The sequence below is a fragment of the Urocampus carinirostris genome, chromosome 9 (genome assembly GCF_059441175.1).
Source record: "Urocampus carinirostris isolate Australia breed hairy pipefish chromosome 9, RoL_Ucar_1.0, whole genome shotgun sequence".
Taxonomy (NCBI): Eukaryota; Metazoa; Chordata; class Actinopteri; order Syngnathiformes; family Syngnathidae; genus Urocampus; species Urocampus carinirostris.
Window position 1 is genome coordinate 4,937,550 of NC_142357.1, and position 21,403 is coordinate 4,958,952.

General features: G+C 39.1%; 1 protein-coding gene and 3 pseudogenes across 8 annotated transcripts in view; all 4 read left to right on the plus strand.

Annotated features, from left to right (window-relative positions):
- Positions 1–21,403, plus strand: part of gria1a (glutamate receptor, ionotropic, AMPA 1a) — a 151,072-nt gene that overhangs the window by 64,148 nt on the left and 65,521 nt on the right. For all 8 annotated transcript variants that reach the window (XR_015851370.1, XR_015851371.1, XM_088344299.1 and 5 more), the window contains exons 5-6: positions 252–305; positions 19,822–19,980. Coding sequence is in view for 6 of the 8 variants with exons in the window: in XM_088344299.1 (XP_088200425.1) it covers positions 252–305; positions 19,822–19,980 (213 nt within the window). In the remaining 2 variants the exon portion in view is untranslated. The remainder of the gene's footprint in view (positions 1–251; positions 306–19,821; positions 19,981–21,403) is intronic.
- Positions 18,374–18,490, plus strand: LOC148359160 (U2 spliceosomal RNA; annotated as a pseudogene).
- Positions 18,519–18,784, plus strand: LOC148359161 (U2 spliceosomal RNA; annotated as a pseudogene).
- Positions 18,814–19,103, plus strand: LOC148359162 (U2 spliceosomal RNA; annotated as a pseudogene).

Sequence of the window (21,403 nt, forward strand, 5' to 3'; positions counted from 1 at the left end):
GTAATTATATCAAGGTTATCCTGGAGATTGGAGAATAATACAAAAACTCATTCTCAAACTCAATCTGAATCTGTCCAAAGTTGAAGGATGACCTATTTTTTTCCCTTTTGTGCCATTGCTCTAATTTGTATGGACCTACTTTCTTGACTGTCAAGAACACTTGTCACTGTATTGGATATGACTTCGACAGTGTCTCCACGCTTTTACATATACTACCTCATTCTGATGTGATGTCTTTTTCCATTCTTTAGATTGTCGAGCAAGGCAAGAATGCAAAGAGTTACCACTACATACTTGCAAACCTGGTAAGTATTCATCCTCATATTCTATATTTCATTGCACAATGAACCTTTTATGGGAGGGATGTTAGACATACATAAAGCTTGTGGGCTAAAATCAGCCTGTACAATGGACAGCGTAGTCATTGAAGGCTGTAAAACCTTTTGAGATATTTTTTAATGGGAAGTACTCTGTATTTATTTGTTTTTCAACTGTTTGTCCTGACGAGGCTCGAGGGGTGCTGGAGCCCAGTCCGGCCAACCTCAGGCAGTAGAAATGGGACACCCTAGACCACGGAGCCCATCCCAGCCATCTCCAGGCAGTGGGCAGGGGACACCCTGAACTGGTTGCCAGCCAATCGCAGGGCACACAGGGACAGACAACTCATTCGCTCATTCACACGTAGGGACAATTTGGACCGGCCAATTCACCTGAAATGCATGTTTTTGGAACGTGGGAGGAAACCGGGGTGCCCGGAGGAAACCCACGCAAGCACAGGGAGAACATACAAACTCCGCACAGGAAGTCTGGAGCTGGATTTGAACCCACGACAGGTTCCCATGACATGAACTGTGCCGCACAAGCGCTAACCACTGCTCCACCGTGCTGCCTTTTTATCTGTATAGCCCTAAATCACGAAGAGTCTCAAAGGGCTTCACAGATTATTACACTATATTACACAGACTATTTTTCAGCCGACGAGAAGAGTAGGTTATTCATATGCTATGGAGTAGAAGTGAGTTTTAAGCTTAGATTTAAACATTTCCACTGAGGTTGCAGATCGGATCTCAGGGGGAAGAGCATTCCACAGCACCGGTGCCCGGATGGAGAACGCTCTCGAACCAGCAGAACACTTCTTTGCTCTTGGGATCACCAGAAGACCGGCACTCTCAGATCGTAGGCTTCGGACCGGGACATAGGGGCAAATCAGATCTGAAAGATAAAACATACATTTGTATGGTATCACTACTTTTTGAAGATTTTCTACTCGCATGTTTATACTATTTGAATTTTTTCTAACAAGTTTATGATTTGGGGTAACAATTTATAATGGTTGGAAAATAAAGCTTAGAAGACAGCCTTGATGTACATATCATTTGATCTGTATGATGTTGACTATCATGCTTGCCAATGTATTAGAGCTAATTTAATCATTATCTTCGGTTGCTAAAACATACAATTTTACATATTTTATTTTATTTTTAAATATATTATCTCATAAATAGCATGAACGCACTTAATATTAGCAAAATTGTTTGTTCATACAAATGGAACAAAAATGTTTAATGAAGTATTTTTTTTTTATACCAAAGACAAAAACATTCCTAAAATAGACCAAAAAATATTGCTCATTTTAAGGACTTTTCTTTTCATATACTGTAACTATTTATATTGCTACAGCAACCTGCAGCTCTAGAGCTATAGCTCTGCTTTAGTGGCTCGAGGACAAATACAACACAAATATTCTAAATGTTTCATTTATATAACTTTTTTGTATGATTCTCATGAAATGAGAATAGGGGGGCACCACGGCGGCAGAGTAGACAGCACGTCTGTAACACAGTTCCAAGGTCGTGGGATCAAATCCAGCTATTAGCCTTCCTGTGCTGAGTATGCATGATATCAAAGGCTTCAAATGTCCAATTTTATTGGACATTATCAATAATTAATAAACAGTGTGTCACAGTTTTCCAAATGTATGTAATTTATAAACAATTTTGAAACTCTTCGGACTTAACAAGGAACTTCAATAAGGAAACGGAGCTCTGCCTTTAAATGTCTTTCAGATTGTCACTCATCTAAGACTTTTCAAATGATTAAGCAAGACAGTGTTAGCAAATCTAAAGCGACAAAGGTTAGACAGTCATCGCGGGGTTAGCTTAGAAACATTATCTCAATTTGACGACTGCCATTTTCGACATGCAAATTCTCTGCAAACCAATTCCCCTTCGCTATTATTCTTCACGTGCACTCCTTGACTCAGAAGACAAGAATGATTGCCATTAACAGCATTCATATGCTGCTGCATGAACACGTTCATCACTGCTGTGGTTTTTGGAGTGACTCAATTTTGCTTATCTGTCCGAATGTGTGAGTTCGTTTAAAATGATTCATTTTGGACAGGGATTGGAGTCAGCCTGAGAGGGGATAATAAGCATTTTTTCAATACAAGCCATCCCACAATGTTTGTCTGACTTTTCATCTATATCTTTTGTTGCTGTGGGGATGGAGAAGGTGAACTTTGATTCACCACTATTGTGTTCAGGCCTTTGTCTAAAAGGGTCAAAATGTACAAATTAGAGCAGTCGTTCGCAACTGGTGGGTCACAAACCAGTTTACACTGCGTTGCAGGCTTTTGCCTTGGCAAAATAATGCCAAGAAATGAAAAAAAAATATCTGAGGGTCAATTACACTCCCAAACAGTAGATGGCTATAATAAAAAAAAACATGCCCAGTCCTCTAATGAATTCCTAACTCAGGTTAGTTTTACATCTGGAAATACGTACTTATTTTCTTCAAAGCACAACACTTTTAAGTATTTACTTATTGATAAAGTAAATAGAACAAAATTTATTTTTTGATCTCAAAGGAGAGTGTGTGGTATGTAGTGCATCCTAGTGGTACAATGAAACCGTTATTCAGTTAAAAAAAAAACATTGATTAGAATTAAAAGCAAAAATACATAAACTATCATCCATCCATCCATTATCTGCACCGCTTATCTTCAGTATGGTCGCGCGGGTGCTGGAGCCCAACCCAGCTGTCTTCGGGCAGTGGGCAGGGGACACAGTGAACTGGTTGCCAGCCAGTCGCAGGGCACACAGTGGACAGACAATTCGCTCGCTTATTCACACCTTGGGACAATTCGGACCGGCCGATTAACCTAACACGCATGTTTTTGGAATGTGGGAGTAAACCGGAGTGCCCGAAGGAAACCACACAAGCACGGCGAGAACATGCAAACTCCACACAGCAGGTTCAATCTCATGACCTCAGAACTGTGCCACACGCGCGCTAACCACTGCGCCGCCGTGCTGCATAAACTATTGTACTAATGTTAATTTTTATAAATATTCATAGGTCGAGAAGTTTGGAATTCTTTTACACATCCGAATTCATACTTAGTTTGTCTGGCATCTTGCTGCTACGCAGTGCTCATTTGGCATTGGTTTTTGTTTGCGTTAGACGATACAGTGCAATATAGTGGCCAAATATCATATAGTAGGAGTTTTGGTTGTATTTATTTTGAGTTCAGGTATAAAAACGGATTCAGAAGAGATTAATTTTTCCACCTAAGCTACTTGCAAGTATATCGCTTTGGATTTCATTTAAACAAATGCAGCTTTTTGAGCATTAAGGGGACTATTATTACTTGAAGTGGTTTCGGTTTTGCTGGTCATTTGGTTTTAAAAGCTGCAAATTTATCATACTATCTCTGGTTAAAACCTCACACCCATATAATTCAATGAATTATTAAAATGTAAATTGTAACTTGATTTGGGTCATGGCTTCAACAAGTGTGCAATATTGCGTCCTGAAGACAGACCAGTTGAGATCCATTGAATTAGAGGATCTTTATTTCTTCCGGTATCAAATGGTAGTTTATTCTTGGTACCTTTGTTTACAGTAAGATTTTATTTCAAATTCAACAAAATACATCTGCTCTGCACCAAGAAAACATTTAGCTTTCTTATAGAAGTTTGTCTGGTGTTTTATTCTCAGTCGAATGTGTGTCACAAATAGCAGAGACACCACATATTGAGCTGTATTCACTGCAAAATTTATCGCGTGACATAAAGTGTCAGATTTTGATCAAGACGCGGCAGTGAACATAAAACAATGGCCTGGTTTCTTTTTCTTGTCACGTTTGCAAAGTTGTGAAACCTCAAACCCATCACTGTCCCACATAATCACATGCTTGTCCCAAAATTAACCTGAAACTCACTTGGAATAAAATTTCAAACTTGCATTTAAGTATTTATTTTATTATTTATATATTTATAATTAAGATTCAAATAACTAGATATTATAAACATTTCCATCAACATTGAAAACTACACTGAGTCATTTTGATAAATAAAATGCAAGGGGATCGGTGTGTTCTTTGCATTGTTGAGGAATTTTTTTTAAATGATCACATCAAATTGCTGGGGACGAAACAAAAATTGCTTGAAATTGGTGAGGACACGTCCCTTCGTCAATGCCAAAACTATGCCCTAGATAGATCAGGAAGCACTGTCTTTTACCTTTCAGCATCCTAATAAAATAAAATAAAAACCAAATAAGCACTGTGGGAATATTGGTACTTGAATATGTTGAGTCATTTTTATTTGTATAGCCCTTAATCACAAAGAGTCTCCAAGGGCTGCACAGGTTATTACACAGACTATTTTTCAGACTATTATTACACCATCCCCTGATCTGGAACCAACATGAGGGCAAGGAAAAACTCAAAAACCTCATCATGAGGAAAATGAAGAAACTTTGAGAAGGAACCGCACATGTGGCATCCCCCTTTCAGGAATACCAGACAGCAAAAGATGTTGCAATCACAAATAATACAAAGATATTGTCCGCGAAAAGTATAGGTCATTCATATGCTATAGAGTAGAAGTGTGTTTTAAGCTTAGATTTAAACAATTCCACTGAGGTTGCCGATCGGATCTCAGGGGGAAGAGCATTCCACAGCACCGGTACCCGGATGGAGAACGTTCTCGAACCAGCGGAACACTTCTTGGCTCTTGGGATCACCAGAAGACCGGCACTCTCAGAACGAAGGCTTCGGACCGGAACATAGGGGGGAATCAGATCTGAAAGATATGAGGGAGCAAGTCCCAGACATGGGGACTTGAGACTTAGTGACTTGGACTCGAGTCGACTCGAGTCGCTGTTTTTATGACTTGTGACTTGACTTGGACTTGGCAATCTAAGACTCGGGACTTGACTTGTGACTTGACTTGCCCAAGAAAAAAATACTTGGGACTTACTTGGGACTTGAAGGTGAAGACTTGAGACTTACTTGAGACTTGCACATGTGTGACTTGGTCCCATGTCTGGCAAGTCCATGTTTGATTTTGTATAATACTAAGAGATGAGATGAGACTAAGAGAACCTTGAAATCACATCTTAGGCTAACAGGGAGCCAATGCAGGTTAGCCAAAATCGGTGTGATGTGATCGGACTTTTTTGTCCTAGTTAAAAGCCTCGCTGCAGCATTTTGTACCAGCTGAAGACTCTTGATTCTAGACTTCGGGAGACCGGAGAGTAGTGCATTACAATAATCAAGACGGGAGATAACAAACGCGTGAATTATAATCTCCGCATCCGACTGAGACAGTATAGGAAGAATTTTAGCAATGTTGCGAAGATGGAAGAAAGCGGTTCTAGTAATTTTCTTCACATATGTTTGAAAGGACAGTTCGGGGTCAAATATGACACCTAAATTTTTAACTGAGTCACTCTGTGTGATGTGACATTTGTCAATGTTCACAGCAGTTTTTGTCGTTCGTGTCGTTGGTTTTGGCCGTATTCACCATCTGTTTAAGATTATCGACTGACAGTTCACTAAATCGGGACAAATTCCCTGGACAGCCACCATGTCGTGCATCTATAGATTTCCGTCCTTTAGTATGTGTTGTATTAATACTGTCTTTTTATTGTGTATTTTGAGTATGTTTTGTCTTTTGCTGCCCAAGCATCATGCATTGCAGCATGGTATTCCTGGATAGTGGATTACCTCTTGTGTGGCCCCGTTGCTTGGTAGGAACCAGTAAAAGGAACTAATGTGCCTGCTTTGGAAGGTGACGAGGGACTCTAAGCGTAACGCCCATCACCAGAGGGCTTGTATGTTTCGAGAAGGTGACAAGCTAGGATGTGTGATTAAACAACCATGAAAAAATACAACTGTCTTGTGAGTTTTAGTCATACAGAAAATGTAAAGAGCATTCCCTCAGGAACTCTTAGGAGAGATAAAGCCCACATGAGGGTTATTCCGGAGACCCCTACTGTTACTCAATCAGGTTGCATGGTCAGGAGACCAGTGAGAATGGACTTGTGATAACCTGGTTACATAAAAGCAGTTGTTGATGTTGTTTGAAGATATGTAGGTAACTCACTAGATGTGCCTGTGTTAGGAGCTAACTGGGGACGTAAGGGCTAATGCCTTTTCCCAGAGGGAAAGTATGTTTTTAGATGCCGACAAGTTTGAATGTGTGATCAAAACAGCATGAAAAGATGCACTTGTCTCATGTGTCTTAGTCACACAGACAATGTATAGAATATTCCCTCAGGAAGTCTTATGAGGGAGTGATCCCACATCAGGGTCATTCCAGAGACTCCTACTGCGACTCGATCAGGGTGCATGATCAGAAAACCAGCAAGAATGGACTTGTACTAAGTTGTCTTACATGGAAAACCGGTTTTGATGTTGTTTAAAGAGATGTACCTAACTCACTAAAAGGTGGAGTTGTGGGAATATTGGTAGGAACCAAAAAGTGGAACAAATCTGACTGTTTTAGGGCTGACCAGGGACATTATAGAAAACATCCATTCCCAGAGGGCCAGTACGTTTTGATATGCCAACAAGCTTAAATGCGTGATTAAAGCTGTATAAAATGATACACTTGTCTTCTGACTCTTAGTCATACTGACAACAGAACATTGCTACAAGTACCTCATCAAAAGGAGTCTTATGATAATAAAAAGCAGTACAGTGTTCCCTTGCCTTATCACGGTTCAAGCCCGGTGTCCTTAGTGCATCGCAAATTATTTCTATTATTTTATTCTATTTATTTTTGCACATATCGTGTAATTCACTTTAAGAGAGCCAGTACATGCATATAAATCGGAGAACCGTCTTCTGTTTCCTGGGCACCTATTGGAACAATCCAAATGAATCATTGATATGTTTAGTGAAAAATTGCACTAGCAGCGTTATAGTAGTTGCTGTTTTGAACTGTTGACATTAATTACAGGACACCCACCAAAATTAATAAAATACCTTACTTTTTTGCTTTCAGGCCATTTCTGCATCGCACCTGTTAACAACCGATAGGCCCAAACATTTTTCTTGCCAGGGCTACATAACTTGTCCCTTTTCTGATAAATGATACCCAAAAAAACCTCTCTGGATTATTCACAGAACAAAAGTCGCAAATTAAATAATAATACTTTATGAAATAAATATAAAAAGATAACACTCTGGAGTGCTGGAGTGAAACAACTAATTGATAAGAATGATTAAAATGTATATTAAGAAGTTTTGGCAACTGATTAGATCATTGACTCGTTGTATTATGTTATTTATAAACCACTAAGTATGTGAAATCAATGCAAATAAGAGCCCACACAATCCTGCTGTGATGCTGAGAGTTGCATATATAGTATAGTATTATATAATTTTCATTCGGGGAATGTTTATCATATTCAAAGATTTGGTTGGTTGGTTGGTTGGTTGGTTGGTTGGTTGGTTGGTTGGTTGGTTGGTTGGTTGGTTGGATCCCTTAACCATTAGGGTTGTAGGGGCACCATTTCCTGTGGTTTATCTTGGGTAAGTAATTCCTGGTGGTGCCCATCTCTCTCCATGCCAACATGTTTTCACCTGGTCCTGACCAGGAGACTTTTACGTGCCTTTTAATAAATGTAAAAATGAATTCAATTTTTTTTTAGGTAAAGAAAAAATGTGCATCAAAATGCTCTCTGGTATTATTGAGGGGGGCTAGACCAAATGTGGATGAAGCTGCATCAAGCCTGCGGGCCAAAGTTTTGGGACCACTGGTTTACAAATTGTCCTGTATTTGGCTTGCCAGAAGCATGGACTTATGCTACTTACCTGCATGAATGAATACAACTGTTACATTCTTTACACAGTGAGACCTCTTCATACAAGATACATTTTTTGCTGGATCGTGCTACTTTTTAGAATTGCTGGTACCTCGAGCAAATGTTCTCAATATGAAATAACTGAAAACTACTTAAATTATTCCTGACTTCCCAAAAGTATTTAAGTTAATCCTGAACACATATAAAATACATTTTTATAATCACTAAAATCACATTAAAATAGTTATTGAACATAAGCGTACAGTGATAAGATTCTTATTCAAAATAACGTACCTCTAAATTTTCGTATCTTGAGCAGTTACTATGCTTAGGTATCACTCCATCTGCAGGGTTTGTACTGGTCCTTGAATCCTTAAAAATGCTTGAATTGAATTTTGTTTTCAAGGATTGAAAAGTGCTTGAATTTCGGGTGGAAAATGTTTGATATTGTTGACATGTTTCTCAACAAGTCTGCTTAAAAATAACGCCTACACTGCTTTGCCATTGCATTTATTTTTCCAAGCTGTTATCACCCCCTACGGGTCGCCCCCAAGTAGACAGATGCATGTTACACCTAAACAATGGCACTATGAAATGTGTATTAGTGCAAGGACTGTGAAGAAAATATTTATAATGGGCTATGCAAAAAAATAAGGTAGCGTTTTCCCGTGCAATGGGAAAACTTCCTGGAACTGAAAATTAAGCTACTTTCAGTATAACCGTCAATTTACTTAACACCTTTATTAAAAAAGATTTGTCTAAAAACATATTGACACACGTATTGTTCAGAGCCACGAATACAGTCGTGATTTACTCAATATCTAAAACGTGATGTCTATATAAATGCACACGCAAGATTAAAAATCGCATATGTAGATTGCAGATATATTTGTGCATTTGCAGATGGATTCCCACTGGATTTCATTTAATGGTACTGGAAAAATAATATAAACTGATTTTGAGAGTCCTTAAAAAGCACTTGAACTTGGCCATGAAAAATGTGTACGAACCCCTAAGAAATCAACCCATAAACTGGAGTAAGCTGAAGTTTGTATGTTTCATCAATCTTTACTACAAGTCCCAGAGTCCACGATATGAGAAACTAAGCATGCACAGTAATGCTCATTAATAAACTGATTCATTGTGTGATTTTATATTACATAATCCTTAAGTCGTGCACATATAGACAGAAGTAAAATCTTAAAATAATTTTTGGATCACTCCTTGTTCTTTAGCTGACCATGTTTATAAAATGCTGACTGATAAAGTGCAAAAAAAAAGAACACCTGGCAGCATACTCATACTTAAAGAAGCAGGTTGTGACATTTCTACTGAAAGATGAACTGGCTTTCATGGTGCAGTTGTTGCCATGCCAACCTTCACTATTACCAAAGGTAATGAAAACAGGAGCGCGAAACAGTCCGTCGGGTCTACCGATTTAGGATAATGATCAATCATTGTACCGTAGCCAAGTTACTGAAAAAGAGAGCCGAGAAAAGCTTTCCAACAAATTCAAACCAAAAGATCAGAGCTTAGAGGTGGGGTGTGAAGATTTTTTTCATAAGCACCTTCTCCTCTCATCAGTCAAAGCTCATCTCGCCTGCGCTTAGCACTCAATCACGGTGGTCTGTCTCTTTGCGACAAGCCCACTGCCTTTGCTTTGTCCCTTGCACTTAAAATAGCCGCCTGCACACAAAAGGGAGGAAGTACAAGTTGCATGTATCATTATAGTCAAGCCCATTATGTTCCAACTGAAGACACGGCTTTCTTTTTTTCCGCACAGATTTTGTTCTCCATCTAAAAGTTGCAAAATTTATCAGCTGCACTTAAGGACTTGTTCCCCGCCACCCCAAAAAAAGTTTGTACTACTTTTGTCCCGAAGGAGAAACAGTGAGTCCCTTACACGGGCTTTTGTTTCAAGTGCAAAATGGGTGCATGTCACTTTCAAAATGCTGTTCATAATTTATGATTGCATGAGGCACTAAGGATTTGCAATATTTATTTTCATTCTACGTCTTTTTCTCTTTTTGTTCAATCAGACCACATGCTGGCTTACTTTGCGCTGAACCTTGTCAACATTTTCAGTTATTCTTAATTGTTTTTTGATTATTTTGAGCTGCTATCAGTAAATAATGTCACAGCTCATGAAATTGGGGCATGGTCTGGGTGTACAGACAACGGTAGCCACACAGTGATGAGATTTTAGATGATACAGGATAAGAGGTAGGTTCTTACTACGCCACGAAGCGAATATTTTTGACACATGGAACTATAATCTATAAATCTGGCATTGACCCCCTGAACTATCTTTCTTAATAATGATATTTTAACCTTCCGTAAAAGTTTAATATATAGTTATTTAGAAGACGTCTAGAACCCAGGGGAGGGCAGATTGGCGACCGAGTCGTCAGTTCTGAGGTCATGAGATTGAACCTTCCTCTGTGGAGTTTGCATGTTCTCCCTGTGCTTGCGTAGTTTTACCCCGGGCACTCCGGTTTACTCCCACATTTTAAAAACATGCATGTCAGGTTATTTAGCCGGTTCAAATTGTCCCAAGGTGTAAATGAGCAAGTGAGTTGTCTGTCTCTGTGTGCCGTGCGACTGGCTGGCTACCAGTTCAGGGTGTCCCCTGCCCACTGCCCGACGATGGCTGGGATTGCACCCCCGCGAGCCTACTGAGGATAAGCGGTGCAGATAAGGGATGGACAGAACCCGGGGGTTGGAACCTTTTAATATTTTTCCTTTTTTTTCTTTTTAGAGCCAGTCCAAATATTCTGAGACAAAACTCAATAAAACTACAAAACCTGATATACAGACATAAGTTCCCTTACATTTTACTTCACTGTGTGTTGTTTGATGATTTGATAAAATCTATTAAGTAATAAAGATCCCAGAGCTTGCGTCCCATTTCAACACATTTAGCATTTGAAATGTGTCTCTCTTTTGCAGTTAAATAATATTAATAAGATTTAATTTGTTTTCCAAAGGTACAGGCTGTGTTTTTTCATAAAACTTTCACGAAATACTGCAAAAGAGAAACATACGAATGCATTTAGGGGAGCGCGCGATGTGTGCAGAGCTCCGCCCATTCCTACCGCTCAACCAATCAAAGTGCTTTGGTGCTTGGTTAGCGTTTTACAGTTTGTTCTGTGGGTTTTCATCAGAAGGTGTCTCAACTGTGAACATAGATTGTTTGATGAGCTTTCATTTAAAGGATTCCTGAAAGATGTACAGCCAAAACTAGGCCTGGTCCATATGACAAAAATTCTTATCTCTAGATAATACAGTCGATATCAATAATTGTGACGAGAATTTTCATATCATTTTCTTGCATGGTGACAATCTTCTACACAGCATTTCACCAATATGAGGAACATTAAACAAAATTAAAAATAAACAAAATGAGGTAATCAAAACACAGAGTATTGCACAGAACCGAGGAAGAATAGCTATCCCCCCCAAAAAAAAACATAAATACACAAATTTCAATTTACACTCAGCGATGAACATGTTAAAGATTTTTGTGCAATACGTCTTAAAATAAATAGACAAGAGGAAATGGCACACTGCTGGAAAACGCTGTAATGAGCGTTTGTTGCTGTTTGGTCTAAACACCCGCATGGCCAGCTTGCACTCATTTGGGGTTGGATTATTTTTAATTCTGCACATTCTAACGGTTGATATTGTTTTAAATGATGGAATAAATTTGTTGTATCGTCTTGGTGGCCACAGGTTGTCGGCAAAGTTTGCAATAGGCGCTGCTGATTTGTTTTTTATCAGACTCTACGTTTCCAAAATACCTCCAACAACTGAAGAAGAAGGGCCTCTCACTTCTATGACTCTTTCAGTTGGTATGCTCATGTTATACAGTACATTTTGAGCATAATGTTATTATGTCACTTTCACTCCTTTTTAGCCACTCTATTGCTATATCTGTGAAATGATTGGCTGGTTCTTGGCACCTTCTTCATCTCCTGAATGCTTTTTTGGAACTTGCCTTTTCACTGCATTAGCGCCCCCATCTTCTCTGCTGTTCAGGTGGTGTAATTGCAGTTCAAATGAATCGACTTTTATCAAACGTTTTATCATTTACCTTGGCAACAATTATATCACGATAATCATCATAGTGGTTTTATCGCACTAGACTAGTGTAAACTGTAGCTGAAACTTTGCCCCACGTATTTTGGACAAAAAATTAGCTGTGTTGCTTCGGCTTTGCATACACTAAATTTGTAAAGTCACAGAGAAAGGTCGAAGACCTTTTCCAGGGAGAGTTACATCCCTTAGAATGCGTCCAAACATCCCACTATCATTTTACAACACCTCCCCTATCACCTACAAGAGCTTTAGCTTCCACTAGATTTACACCTCTTTCCGCAGTGCACTCATAACACCATCCATCAACGTCAATCGCGGCTTTCCTCTTCGTATTCTTTCATTTACTTCTGCTCTGTAGTTCTTATCTTTCTTAATTTAATTGTTGGACACATACATGGCTAAAAACGCCTACATTTGCTCATAGACCTGGGACTGAAACTCACTGTCATCATTTTTGACAACTTCAATGACACCCACAACATCCCAATGGCCATCCAGAGAGGCCTGAGATGCCCTTTTATGGCGGAGGAAACAGAAACAGAAATTAGGTTGCTGGTTGGGCCTGGATACTAGGATAAAAAGGAAGCGATTGCACAGACCAGCGCTCTCAAGTATCTTCCTGACGAACGCCAGATCCATTCCCCACAAAATGGATGAATTGGCGTTACGGGTCGGTACAAACAGCTATGCCTAGAATTGTAAAGTATTTTTCATCACAGAAAGGTGTATTCCAGCTGGCAGGCCACACACTACATTTGCGGGACTGTGACAAAGTCTTCAGAAAGAGGGGGAGAATGGCGCTTTGTACTTAGTGCATGACGAATGGTGGAGTAGAAGTAGGATCATTGATACACATTGATCCACCAACATTGAGGCTTTAGTGGTATCCCGTAGACCCTTCCATATCCTGAGGGGAGCTAACTGTGGTCCTTGTGATGGCTGTTTTTATTCCATAGGCTGCAAACATTAGCATGGCAATATATCGCCTGCTTTCTGCTATTAACAAACAGCAGCTTGCCTACCCACCTTCCACCCAAGGGTTCTGATTTCGGGACTTTCTTTCACAGTCTGTAAATCTTGGTCACCTTGTCTTTTCCACCCAAGCGCTGAACACTGGTTCCCTTCCCTCTGATCACATACCAACTGACAAACACACTTGCTAGGTACACAGACGGCCCTACCTTGATCGCCTCGTCTCTAATGAGGATAAGGCATACAGGGAGGAAGCGAAGCCTAAAATCCAAGAAAGTCAAACTCAACGTAAAGAGGACAAGCACACACCCAGCTCCACTGATTATCAATGGAGACTGTGTCAAAAGAATCCGCTCCTTCTCCACTCCTTGGTGTGCACTTCTCCGATGACCTCTCCTGGGCACATACTTACATTATACTTTATATTTATGTATACAACTGTGGCATTTTTGCTGCAGTGACAGACATGAGGATCATTTAGCATGTTAGCCAGAGTTACTGTGTACAATTTGTTTTGAAACGACAAGCTCTAAGTTCCTTGAATCACGAATGAGAAATAAAGTTGAACAAAGTGGATGTAAAGCAAGCACAAAAGGTACCGGATGAGCAGATGGTGTTTAAGTGAATGATTAAGTAAACCAACTATAGACGGACTAACTCAACCCTCTTTGTTGGACCAATAGCAGACAGAATATTATATGCAGATATATTTTTGTGTTTACATAGTCTTAGGAAAGCATAATATCCCCAATATATTGATTCCATTGCAACTGTTCCTTGCATGTAGAACATTCAGGTACAATACGCTACACCATCTTGAAGGGCTAGTGATTATCACAATATAGTTTGACAAATATTGAAAGGCAAATATGGATTAAAAAATATACAGTACAATATTGAATACTACTGTTGGTCATTTGTAATCAATATTGTACTCTATCTTTTTAGAAAAAATATATAGTTGTCTTTGGACATAACAGTAACAAATATACGGTGGACAAACAAGGAAAAATGGGCTGCAAAGGTACAAACTCAGGAATGCTGCAGACAAATAATAATCTGAAATACATGAATGCAAACTGGAAAACACTCAAACCCATGAAACAGCTGACAAGAAATGTGACAAGTAAAGATCTGTTAACAACATTGAGTCTGGCAACTAAGATGTGCCAAGTATCTAAGATAAGATGAAATATGTTAAATACCGGGCGGCACGGCAGATGAGTGGTCAGCATGTCCTGCTTGAATGTGTGTGACTACAATCTGTCAAAAAAAATAGTTACGTTTAACCTATTAGATTGATAGCCGCAAAACAATCTGGAGAAAAATATCATTAAGACTTTTTAAATAAGAGATTTGGGAATTTAGTATAATGTTTTGACCTCAGATCCTTACTTGCGGCATTTATCGTGTGCAGCCGTGTTACAAATTAGCATTTTCTTTTCTAATTTGCGTTCTTGTGTTCCTTTTTTTATGTTTGCAGAATGTATTTGCCAGTTGTTTTATGAGATTGCGTGTGTTCTATTTTACATAAATGTGTTACTATTGTTTTAGCATATTTGATTTGCGTTTGTTTTATGAGTTTGTGTGTTAGAAATTGTGCTGCTCTTTTTATCTTTGCTGCATAATTAGCTGTACAATTGTTTTATGAGTATGCATTCTTTTAAGTCGTGTTTCTCTTTTTTTATGTTTGCTGCTATTCTTTCTTAGATGCATGTTTGCCCCTGCTGGCCATCATACAGACTTGGACATGTCACATGATGAATTGAATAGACAAAAATCGATATGTGAAACCAGTGGCAAGCCGTGTATTTCACACTTAGGCCTTCAGTAGCGAGAAGTCTGAATCAATCCAACTCATAATGTCTATTTTATGACTACAAAACATTTACTGGGCCTACAGCTGCGACACATATAACAAAGCATCAATAACCCATAAAATTGTACTATTATTAAGGATAATAGCCACATTTTACTCCAAAAAATTATTTGTATTTGTGCAAAAAATCCATCCTCTTTTTTTCCTCAAAACAATTTTGGCTTTCGTACGGATTATCCGTGTGTTTCAGTTCCATCAAGAAGTTGTTTTCTACTACGAACGAACCTAATGCTGAAAGTCGAGCCTGTCCTGTCATCTTTTTTGCATACTTTTTTAGTAATAGGCATGGGGATGTTTTTCCTGACCTTTTTGTTGTGATACCTCCTATTCCGCACCCTAACCAATCATAGTTTGTGAAACAGCTGACATTTCTTTACGGATTCGAGAAGGCCCTACTCCGCTAACTCAATCTGATTGGCTACACCAACAGCTTTATTGACACTGTTATGCATCAAGGCCTGCAGAATTAAAAACCTCCGGGTAGATTTCTGACCCTGGCAACATGTAATGGCCGAAAATTGTTTGGTTAAATGCTTGAAGCACACATCTGAAAACAGCACAACCAGTGGAAAAAGCAACGGAAGGAAGCTGTCAGACAATTTGAATTTTTTTTCATAAGTGTTCATGAACAAAAAATAATAACAAATGATTCAGATATTTTGTAGGCCAGCAGAGAAACTTTGAAGGCCGTGCCGCCCTACCCTCGTGAATCGTTGATTGCTGAAATTTGAGTATTGACATAAGCAGTGCACAAACTTTCTTACATAAAATGAAATGGTGCAAGAGGGTGCTAAAACTGCGCAAAGTGAGTACAACCTTCACTTTTTTTAACATATGTGCTGCTCTCACATTTGAAATTGGAATTTGGTGTTATCACGTTACATTAGTGCAATTCTTTTTTTATCACTCCAGCCACAAGCTTAATACATAAGATGCAAAACTATGTTTAAGGCCAGTAGGGGCAGTCTGTGTGCAGCAAGTAGGTGGAGCAATGGTGAAACAAATGACGAGCAGACAAATTGGGGCAAACTTGCGAAAATAACACACACAGAGCTTACAGGGCTAAACCAGCTGGGACACGCCAGGCTAACCAGCTGCTAAAAAGGGCTAGCTGGGATTGATCTGCGGAAAAACAGGAGGCTAGGCAACCAAAAGCATGCAGTAGGCAGCCAAGATAACCAGTAGCCAACAAGAACAAAAAAGTAACCGGGAAACAACACAACACGCAGCTAACTTTGGAAATGATTTCCTTGATTTTCATAGCGAGTGAGATATTTTGGAACATATCTGTATGATTTTGGGGAGGAACCATACACGTGCTGTGACTAATTTTGCTGTACTTGCTATTTGTTTCTATCATGTATGTATTTTATTAATTTAGATATTTATCAAATTTCATACGAAAAACACTTCTGAGCTAGCCCTATTGTATTTTATTACATATATCAATATCAGTGCTTAAATAAAGGAACATAATAGGTTACTTTGTTTTGAATAATTGTTTCGAAAACAATTTGTTTAATTTTTTTTATTCATAAAAAATGAAAATGAAAAATGCATTGTACATGTAAATGCCTGCCTGTTTATTCATAAGTGTATATCGTCACTGCTATTCTAAAAAGACTTACCGGTAATCGTAATTTTTTACATGACAAAAAGGATAACTGCCAAAAAAAAGATGCTTTAAAATGGAGACAGCGCTTTTTGAAATAGTAATAACAGTATGAAAAACATTGGGTAAGCCGCCATTATCTTTGTCCTTGTATTGCCAAGGTCCTTACCTGTTTATACTAAAACATCAGATCCCTTCTAGCTTGGCCTTTCTGCCAAATTTTTAAACCTTATCCGGCCGTCCACTCAAAGTTTGGGCTTGGGTAAAAAATTCGGCAACCTCTGCAATACATGTTTAGTACAGTTGTATCGGCCGTGTACAGAAGGCAGGACTCCGAGCAAAGACAACTGTTCCTTTTGTGTGTATGTGTGTTTTTTAATGCTCCAGTATATTAAAAAATCATTCACCTAAACAACATTGTTAAGTTTTTGTAAAATGTTATTTCCTTAAAGAGGCATCAGTAGATCATGCAGTAGCAATGGTAAATTGCTAACGCACCAGCACCGCATCAGCAAGCAGACTGTACCAGCAATTGAGTCTGGTCACTCTGCATTAGGTTGATTTCTGAGGCGGGGCAAATTCTCCAAACAGACAGCTCAGTGATGGGCCGAAGTTACATCAAATGAAGATTTATAATGGCATGACAACCTAATTGAAAAATCAATGTATTTAATCTTTAATCAATACCTTACTAAAGAGTTGTAGCGACAAATAGCATCCTTCCACCTAGTTGTTATCTTTATAAATGAGATACTCCAACTCATACTATTTGACCGAGGAACAGATTGTTGATTATGTGCTAGTAACAGATTGTTTTGTTTCGAAAGATGACCAACCTTTCACTTTCTGTACAACCCCTCTGGGCAACATTATTCTGTTCAATACATGACGAGAATCAACAAAGAGGTCAAGTGAATTCAGTGGAATCTTGCTCCTAAAAAACAGTAGTAAGGGATTCAATGACAACTCAAGCTTGACATATTGGCTGTATGGAATTACTGTCTTTCCGGGACAGTAAGGCGTACCAAAAACCCCAAATTGACTGGAAATTTGAACGGGCACCGTGTAAGCCGCTGCACACAAAATTGGTAATCCATTAATATTTTTTTGCAATTATTGATTGGTCGATACATTTTATCGCCTACCACAATTGCATAACAAATGTGACAACAGGAAATCAAACCCAGATAACAGCGGGGTAAATGCCGCATCTCGTCCACTCAACCACTAATGATGCATATTATACATTGAAATAAAATTATTTGGTCTCATCTTAAGATCACACAATTTTAATCACAGTACCTGATATGTTAGAAAAACACTTCCCACAGTGCCTTTCTCTTCATTTAGTTCTGAAGGACCAGATTACTTCCCACAAGGCCTTTCTCCTCATTCAGTTCAGAATATCGTGCTCCTCGTAAAGACTTTGTGAATTGGCAATACAATGTTCTATTGTAGTGGTCCCTAACCATTTCTGAATGATGGAACAGTTTAATGTCTGACAGTACTATCGTGGCCCGGCCAAATGATAACATCAACAATTCTTCACCGCAACTGAAAATAGTGTGATGATTACATAAAACCTAAAGCCATTTCATGTAATGTATATATCCCTGATGATTCAGAGGATAACATCTGGTGTGCAATTATGAAATTCACGATAAGCCGTCCTCATCTTTGATGCCAGGTCCTTAGCTTGGCCTGCCAGGACCTTAACTTGGCCGCTTGGCCTTTTGATTTTTGCATTCCGGAGATGGAATAAGAGCTTGCTCTGTCCACTCCACGCATCGGCCCGGTATTGCAGTACCTCCGGGGACGGTGCATTCGCAATGATCGCAACATGGCTTTAGGGCTAGGACCTTAGCTTGGCCTTTTGGCTGAGAGTAAGTGTCCCGGCTCCTAGGCTTTGTAGCGTATAATGAACTGACCGATAACGGATAATGGATAATGAATAACGAAGATAGAACAATAACCCTTAAAAAACCCAAAAACCCCCGCTCATCTAGTGATTAAGAAATGGTGCTCTTTTGATTTTTGCATTCCGGAGATGGAATAAGAGCTTGCTCTGTCCACTCCACGCATCGGCCCGGTATTGCAGTACCTCCGGGAACGGTGCATTCGCAAAAATTTCAACAAGGCTTTTAGGGCTAGGACCTTAGCTTAGCCTTTTGGCTGAGAGTAAGTGTCCCGGCTCCTAGGCTTTGTAGCATATAATGAACTGACCGATAACGGATAATGGATAATGAATAACGAAGATAGATCAATAACCCTTAAAAAACCCCCCATTCATACCGTACATGTAGATTATGAGGCTGTGGTCGTTGAACTGCTCACGGCATGTGACGATTGATTTTTGCAATCCGGAGATGGAATAAGAGCTTGCTCTGTCCACTCCATGCATCGGCCCGGTATTGCAGTACCTCCGGGAATGGTGCATTCGCAATGATCTCAGCAAGGCTTTTAGGTTAGGACCTTAGCTTGGCCTTTTGGCTGAGAGTAAGAGTCCCAGCTCCTTGGCTTTGTAGCGTATTATGAACTGACCGATAACGGATAATGGATAATTAATAAAGAAAATAGAACAATGACCCTTAAAAAATCCCCCACCCTGACATACTCCAGGTTTGATACCCATTGCATCCAATATTATGCATTTCTGATCAATGTTTTGACCTGATGATCTTTGAACAATTGTTGAAGGTTTATATGAATTGTGCAACCCAGCCCTGACTGTAGTATTAATGACATGCGGCTTTAAGTTAAGTGCCCCTTATATATGAAATTAATATCACAACTAATTTTATAAGCCGGTGCGCATTATAGTGCAGAAAATACAGTAATAAGGGATTCAACAGCTCAAGCTTGACATGTTGATTTAAGGGATTTATGTCCTGTCCCGGGTGTACATTTTGACCAAAAATTTGGCATACCTGCAGATTACATGCAAAGTGCAAATTATTCACCTTAATATATCGTACTTGTTCCCAACATACATAATTAATCCCACCTTGACAAATTTCAGTCATTAGTATTGTGGTGTCCGGGCTGTTTAGTCCATTTCTCGCATCATTAGATCATGCAGCTGCATCTAATATTGTGGTCGGTAAGCGTAGCGTCTCTTGCCTGGGGCTCTAACTCTCGGCCTGTCTTCCTTCTCTCACAGGGTTTCCTGGACATTGACCTGACAGACTTGCGTAAAGGTGGAGCCAACATCACGGGCTTCCAGCTGGTCAACAACTCAGAGCCCAGTGTTAGTCGAGTCGTCCAGCAATGGATGGAATTTGACAACAAAGACACAAAAATGCCCAAAAGTGGACTCAAAGTAACTGAAACATTTATATTTGAAGTGATGATGATGAGTGTTCTAAAACTTAATCTCTGCATATATGTGAGTTTTTTAGCCGTCAACGAGAGGTCATGAAACAGTTTAATCCCAAAGCAAAATTGCCTGGGGGGTATGGCATCAAAGTGGAATAAAGAAATCCAGGATTACTGACTTGATCTCATCTGGTTGGCCCATTTCAGCTTAATCAGTTACACGTTTGCCAAGCCAGGATGAAGTCCATGTCAAGCTAGCTTTATTTGGGATGAATGCATGTTCATGGCATCTTCAAATAAACACCAACGATCGATTTCAGATCGTAAAATGAAAAAAAATTGCACATTTTTTTTTCGGCCCCAAGCCGTACAGCTACTCATAGAGTTATACGAAGATGTAAAACAAACTAGAAGAAAAAAGGTTTGCACTAGCACTATTACTTTTGTGCACCTGTTCAATGAGACGCAATGGTATTTGTTGAACCCAACAAAGTGGATTTTTTTCCATTGATCATTTAAAAAATAAACATCCGGCTTGGACATAACAGATAAAGGGAGTTGGATCTTTTTATATTATATTACCCTTGACAAAGAGTTCATTGAAACGATCCTTGCAGGGTTTTGAGTGACCTTTTTAATTCCAAAAGCAGCAATTATAGAATAATTTATCAAAGCTCTGATGGCAATTTTACAAGAATTTGTACTTGGCATAGCAATAAAACTTGACAGCAATACATTTACTACATGAATGACAAGTTGACCTGACAATAAAAAGACTGTTGCAATTATACAGACGACAGAGTTTATTGAAATAAATAATATAGCTTATGTATAATTTGAATGCAGGATACTTACAACATTGCAACATATTAAGAAGGTCTATGAAACTGCTATAACACCCATTCATTTTTCACACGATTGACAGTAGAAGTGCCAGATACATTTGTTGGGATAATCTTAGCGTAGTCGTCAGCCAGAGCAGGCTTTAATAAATTTCCATAAAACTGAGCCAAGTTAAATTCATCCTGCTTTCATGAAACGGACGTGAGGCCAGATTCAACCAGCATAATATATCCAGGCTTAATGCCTGATCTTGGTCTCGTACAATACCCTTCTCTGTGTAAGACATCGCAGGAACCTGATAGTGGTTTTGGAACTGCCCACAAAAATCGGGGGCTTTTCCTGGAAGATAAACAACAGTAAATTATCAAGACCCACTCGATCATTGATATGCCAGTCACTGAAGCATATATCGTAGAAACCGCCTAAAACACTTGCGAGCGTTCAAAAAAAAACAATGTTTTTTGTTATAAATCCACGGTTTATATATTTTTGGTTTTAACCATGTCACGAGCAGCAAAAAGGGTAGACCAAATTGTGTACCATTTCTCACAAGTTTATTGAATAGGAAGAGGAAGGACAGCGCC